The sequence below is a fragment of the Gekko japonicus genome, unplaced genomic scaffold, assembly GCF_001447785.1.
Source record: "Gekko japonicus isolate JY-2015 unplaced genomic scaffold, Gekko_japonicus_V1.1 scaffold6932, whole genome shotgun sequence".
Lineage (NCBI taxonomy): Eukaryota > Metazoa > Chordata > Lepidosauria > Squamata > Gekkonidae > Gekko > Gekko japonicus.
Window position 1 is genome coordinate 1,725 of NW_015161030.1, and position 6,460 is coordinate 8,184.

Here is a 6,460-nt window from a genome sequence, read left to right on the forward strand (position 1 = left end):
CCGTCCGAACCGAGGCCCAGGAGGCCGCAGCCACCCGGGCCTCGCTTTTCCCCAGCCGCCCGCTTGCCCGGCCGCCTGCCCTCGCCGCTCTGGCCCCCCCTCCCGGCTCGCCGCTCACCGCTCGCCGCTTCCCTTCCAAGCGGCGGCGGCGGCAGCCTCGGTCGCAGAGCGTTCCGTGCGCATGCGCATGGAACACTCTGGCACTTTCGGGGGGATTTAAACATCCCCCCCGATTTTTTTTCAGGATTTAGGATTTTTGTGCACACGTGGGGACTGCTCCACGTGTGCACAAACCTCTCCCTCCCCCACCAAGTGCCCCCAATGTCCGGATTTAAGGATTCGCACAGAGGGGGCCAGTTCACTATTAGATATATAGATGATCTGATAATTTTTATGCAAGAGAGAGAAGGAGACAGAGCAATATAACCACAGAGGTACATGAAAAAGACAACTTGTATATTGTTTATACATTGATCTGTAGTTCTATCATAAATCTCAGGAAACTATCATGAAATCCAACCAACAAGCTTTGCCGAATCCTAGATGTACTTCCTCCATATTACATTTTCGTAACATGGGAGTGTAATTCGTTCCTGTGTTTAGACGTATCACAAAGCTATCACATGGGAAGTGTTATCATCACCAATGTTCCCTCTAAGATGTGGAGTCTTGTGAGCAAAATTTCTGCTTTGTGAGCTACTGGCATTAAAGTTGTGAGCGAGCAATTTGGCTTCTGCATAAAGTAGTTTGCTCTGGAGCCATCCTTCCTGAGCGAAGACAAAAATCTGTGAGCTGGACGCTAAAAAACTGCGAGCTAGCTCACACTAACTTAGCTTAGAGGGAACACTTGGTCATCACATGTTGCTTTTTTATCAAAGAAATATTATGCATACACACCAAAGATCCAAGAAGACCTTGGCAGTATATGCATCTTCCTTAGCAGTTGTATAGAATGTTTTTTGCCATGTGATACGTTAGATGTGGGAGTAATCCTATAAGGGACAGCCTTCACAGTGGCATGAAACAAAAAAGTGGTCTGTAGCAATGACCCACAGTTGTTTGGCAGCATTTCAATATAACCTAAGTTCCAGCTTTTGGGTACCAGGTCTCATTCATCCATGTTTTACAGTACGTAGGAACAAAGTAGTAACCCTAATATCTCATACTAGCGTGATCTTGGCAGGCTAGCATGGGCTAAAAGCTAAACAAGGTATAGTACTTGGATGGGAGACTACCAAGAAAGACCTGGGTTGTTATGCAGAGGAAGGCAATGTCTGCTTAACTCTTGCCTTGAAAACCAGCTCCACAGCTACAGTGTGGCTTTGGGGGGCTCTGCCGTCTTTCTTAAAGGGACAGCCCCACAAGAATTTCTCCTGTAAATGCTTTTTTTCAATCATTTTAAAACATTTTTTAAAGGCGAGACCTCCTTTAAGCAGAATGTAATTGACTAATTCCCACACTGAGCAAGGGGGTTGGAGTTGGTGACCTCTAGGATCCCTTCTAACTCTGTGCAAAGAAACTGATCTCCTTTAAGAGAGTTTTTTTTCTGCCTAAGTGTTAGCTTTCTTGACTATAGAAGTCATCACCCCCACCTGCCGGCTTACTACCAGAATTGTTGCTTAGGCTGGCAGAAGAGATTAACTTGCAACAGCTGGGAACTGTCATCTCAAGCGATTGACAGCTTGCAATTTAGAGATCTATCCTGGTAACAACTTTCTATTGGCTAAATGGCTTTTCTTTCTGCACTGAGAACTTCAGCCCCACCAGAAAAAAAATTGCCCCACAAGCCACAAAATCCTGGCTACAGGCCTGTTGAAAACCCCATGAGGTGGAACTTTGTGAGGTCGCTGTGAGTCGGTTGTGACTTGACAGTACACTTTATCTTTTGAATCAAGGTAGGTAAGGTAAAATAGATGGTGAGGGGATGAGAGGAAAGTGGGTGCAGTGGAAAATGAATTCCCTCACATGCTGGGGGGGGGAAGTGATGTTATATTTAGAACATTAATGAGGTGATTTACTTACAGGATTTCCACGAGAACCTGCAGGACCGACTAAACCCCGAGGACCCGGTTCACCCTTCAAAACAAAGGTTACAGAATGTTATTGTATCCAGTCCAGAATGTATCAGAAGTTATTTAATGGCAATATTATGAAAACGTTTTTACCTTTTCACCAGCAGGGCCTGCAGGGCCAACTGGACCCAACGGACCTGGGAGACCCTATTTAATAACAAGAAGTATCAGTAAGAAAAGTAAACCTTTCAGGGTACCACGCACAAAGATATATTTATGTGTGAGGAAGGAAATATTCAATTGGCAGCCCTCCGGGGATTGGCTCTACTTCCTCCGGCAGCCATTTTGGGGTGGTGTTCACCACCCTCTCTGAAAATTCCAAATGTGCCCACAAGCTCAAAAAAAGTTGGGGACCCCTGCTCTGAAGTAAAGAGCCAGTTCTAACTTTCCTCCATGTTTATGTCTTCAGGGAGTAACCATTTGGAAACTACCTGCACTATAGGTGAACATGGGTCTTGAGACTGCCCAACATAATAAGATTGGCCCTAGCTGCCATTTTGTGACCAGATGCACCACTCCCATGGCAGCCATTTTGTGATAGTGTGAATCACTGGTTCTCAACATTCCAAAAGTCACCACAAGTTGGAATTCCCTGGTCTAGATAACAAAACCCCTACTGTAAGAGGCCAGAAGTGTTCTCCTTGAATTGGTCCCACAACTTGACTCCAATTTCATAAGAGCTGTTCAGTGCCATGATGCCATATACAAACACATAGCTTTCATTTCTGATGACTATTCTTTCTCAAGTGTTTCTGTAACCACAAACAGGATTGTCAAGAATATCAGGGGGAAAGTTTTAATAAAGGAAATGATAAATTGACTCACTCTTGCACCGTCGTTACCAGCTGTACCTTCAGATCCCTTTTCTCCCATACTGCCCTAGAGAAAGTATAATAAAAGCTCAAGTTGCTGGTAAACAGAGAGATGGTCATTGAGAGAAAGACATCTTTTCATAATAACTTGAAGCAGAAATCACTGAAGAGACGTACCCTGTCTCCTTTGGGACCAGGGGTGCCAGCAATGCCCCTTTCTCCAGGCATACCTTGAAGACCTGGTGGCCCTTGATCTCCCGGAGTTCCGGTGGGTCCTGGATTGCCCTGACATAGAAAAAAAAGGGGGAAATTGTTGCTTTTTCAGTTATAAAAAAGAAATTAAGAGAGCTTCTGACTGAAGCACATCTTTTAATAGGACCAATTTGTGTTTTGTTATCTTCTTCTGCTGAAGACCCCCTGAATTCTCACGATTTGTTTTCGGAATAGGCCTCACCAAAGGCCTTGTTTGTGTTCCGAAGTACGCTTAACATAAGCTCCTCATAGGCTGCAGTACATGGCCAGCAGAATGAATTTGCATTCTGAGGTACGCATTTGGCGTTTGGTTGAGGATGGCGACGGTCCGGCATTCTCATACTCCAACCTCCCCTTCTATTCCTGCATATCCCTTCTGCCTAGCGGGTTGGTGGAAATTGCCGTCATCTTGGAGTTAGTGTAGTTTTTCTGACTGTTTTAAAGTATTTTAATGTTGTTTTGACTCAATTATGTTGTATTTATTTCTGATGTAAGCCGCGCTGAGCCCCTCTGGTATATGACCCCCACCTTCCCCAGGTTCTAGCCCCAAATCTCCAGACATTTCCCAACCCGAAGTTGGCAACCCTAGTTAAGAAGAAGAGATTGGATTTATACCCCGCCCTTCACTACCCAAAGGTGTCTCAGAGCGGCTTTTGATCTCCTTTCCCTTCCCCTCCCCACAACAGACACCCTGTGAGGTAAAAGAAGAAGAAGATATTGGATTTATACCCCGCCCTTCACTACCCAAAGGTGTCTCAGAGCGGCTTACAAACCCCTTTCCCTCCCCCTCCCCACAACAGACACCCTGTGAGGTAGGTGGGGCTGAGAGAGCTCTTGACAGAAACTGCTCTTTTTCGAGAACAGCTGTGCCAGAACTGTGGCTTGCCCAAGGTCATCCAGCCAGGTGCAAGTGGAGGAGTGGGGAATCAAACCCGGTTCTCCCAGATTAGAGTCCGTGCACTTAACAACTACGCCAGACTGGTGAACAGACTAATTCAGTGCAACGATATGAACAAAATGCCCCTTTAATTAAATTAATTTAATGAGCCCTTAATTATAAAATCTGCCTCCCGACTGACTCAGTTACTTACTGAAATGTGTTAAATTTGTCACCATACGGCTGCAACCTTAATGATTTTTATAGAGTATATGAAATGAGTCTTGTCCTTCTCCATGCTGGTTCAGCCTTGAGTCATTTTGACTAGATGAATGTTCCCCCCCAAATTAAAATTTCACACCAGGTTTTGAGACTGCGTGTGCCTGACTCTTACCTTGGGGCCGTCCGGGCCCTGCCCGCCAGCCATCCCCTTTTCCCCCAGAAGGCCAGAGGCTCCGGGGTTTCCCCTTTCTCCCGGATGGCCACGTTCACCCTGCAAAAAGACAGACTGGAAGTGATCTGGAGAGTTCCGAAAAGGTGCTGGCAAAAAATTCACACTTACAACAGTGGGATAAGCAGAACACAGGAGCTTTATGTGTCAACCAGGGCTATTTTTGGGCAGGAACGCACAGGAACGGAGTTCCGGCTGTCTTCCAAGTTGGCCACACCCAACAGGAACTCATTAGCATAATAGGCCACACCCAACAGCAGAAACAGCATTAGGATTGGCTACATTAGGGGTGTGTGGCCTAACATGCAAAGGAGTTCCTGCTACAAAAAAGCCCTGCGTTTTGACAACAAACAAGGTAAACGGAATAAGAAGCAAAAGGTGGGTATGGCTGGATAACCACACTTCTGGTAACATGGGGGTGCGGCCTAATGTGCTAATGAGCTGTGCTGTCAGGGGTGTGGCCCAATATGCTAATGGGTTTCTGCTGTGGGGTGTGGCCTATTATGCTAATGAGTTCCTGCTGGGCTTTTTCTACAAAAAGAGCCCTGGTCAAAACTGAGTTGCGCGAAACAATGATTTGAAGTATAGTGGGTGATCGCTGCTGAAATCTGTGGGTTGCCTTTCCCTGAAAAGCATTCAATAAGGATAACGCGGACACTGGTTGGATCTAGCCGGCTTATCCATCTCGGTTCCCTTCCTTACTACAGCCACATCCCACATGGCTTTTGTACATGCAGATCCCAGGATCCTCAGCACAAAAAAAATTTATGTTGGTCAGATGGGACTTCTCCCTCCTTATCCACCAGCAGAAAAGTTAATTGGATCCAACCCTGCATTCAGGGGTCATTTCCTGCGGGAGCGCAAATGAGCGGAGCTCCAGCAGTAAGGAGCCCAGGGGGCGGGCACATGCAACAAGCCCCTCCCCCTGCTCCCAGCAGCCCTCAGTTGGGCCACAATGCAGAGCCCCCCCCCAGCCCGCCTTCAGGTACAAGCTCTCCCTCCTCTGTGAGGGCAGATCTGCACAGTCCCCCCCCCAATAGCTAGCAATCCACAACAGTCCAGTGGAGTCTGAGCGGTGGGTGTTGCCTTCTGACACACTTCCAGTGATGTCAGGGGTTGTGGCATATGCAAATAAGTTATGCTAATGAGTTATGCTAATGAGCTCCTGCACCTCTTTTTCTACGAAATGACCCCTGCCTGTATTTCACATTTTCCCCACACACATGTACATTTTCAAAATATTTCCGTTTCTACTTACACGGTGCATTTCATGCACGTGAGCATAGGAAGCTGCCTTAGGATTAATCAGAACCCTGGGTCCATCAGAGTCAGTATTGTCTACTCAGGTGGGGCAGGACCTCTCCGAGGTCTTAGGTAGAGAGAGGTCTTCTACATCACCTTCTCCCTGATCTTTAACTGGATCACTGACCACTGAGTCACGGCCCCTCCCACGATGCAAAGATCTGTTATGCCAACCAAATAATCATTTAAGGGGTTCCCCTTCTAATTCCATGAATTAGTGAAGTGTTATTTACAACTAAGGCAGGGAAGGTGGCACGGTAGACCTTGACAGATCTTGAAAGCTAAGCAGAGTCAGCAGAGGTCATTTCGGGGGGGGGGATCGCGGAGGATCGCAGTTCCTCCGGGTGAGGTACGGGGGTGGGGCACATGACGAAGCCCCGCCCCCTGCTTCCGGCCGCCCCGCTTCCGGCCCTCATTCAGCCAGGAGGAGGCAGGAGAAGAGGGAGGGTAAGTTGCTTCCTCCCTGCCTCTCCCCACCCCTGTCTGCCTGTGGCCAGGGAGGGCCTTCACGGGGCTTCCTTGCACTCCCGCCGGGACCATTGGGGGCGGGGTGTGTGGCCTCATGACACACGTCCGGTGATATCAGGGTGTGTGGCCTTATGACACACTTCCGGTGATGTCAGGGGGTGTGGCATATGCTAATGAGTTATGCTAATGAGTTCCCCTAGCTCTTTTTCTACGAAACGACCCCTGC

General features: G+C 47.6%; 1 protein-coding gene across 1 annotated transcript in view; it reads right to left on the bottom strand.

Annotated features, from left to right (window-relative positions):
* Window positions 1–2,022: 2,022 nt before the first annotated feature.
* Window positions 2,023–6,460, bottom strand: part of LOC107122672 (collagen alpha-1(I) chain-like) — a gene marked incomplete at its 3' end in the record, with an annotated part of 7,003 nt that continues 2,565 nt past the window's right edge. The window contains exons 3-7 of the mRNA XM_015425803.1: window positions 4,408–4,506; window positions 3,062–3,169; window positions 2,898–2,951; window positions 2,166–2,219; window positions 2,023–2,076 (exon numbers count right to left, since the gene is read on the bottom strand). Of these exons, the coding sequence (XP_015281289.1) occupies window positions 2,023–2,076; window positions 2,166–2,219; window positions 2,898–2,951; window positions 3,062–3,169; window positions 4,408–4,506 (369 nt within the window). The remainder of the gene's footprint in view (window positions 2,077–2,165; window positions 2,220–2,897; window positions 2,952–3,061; window positions 3,170–4,407; window positions 4,507–6,460) is intronic.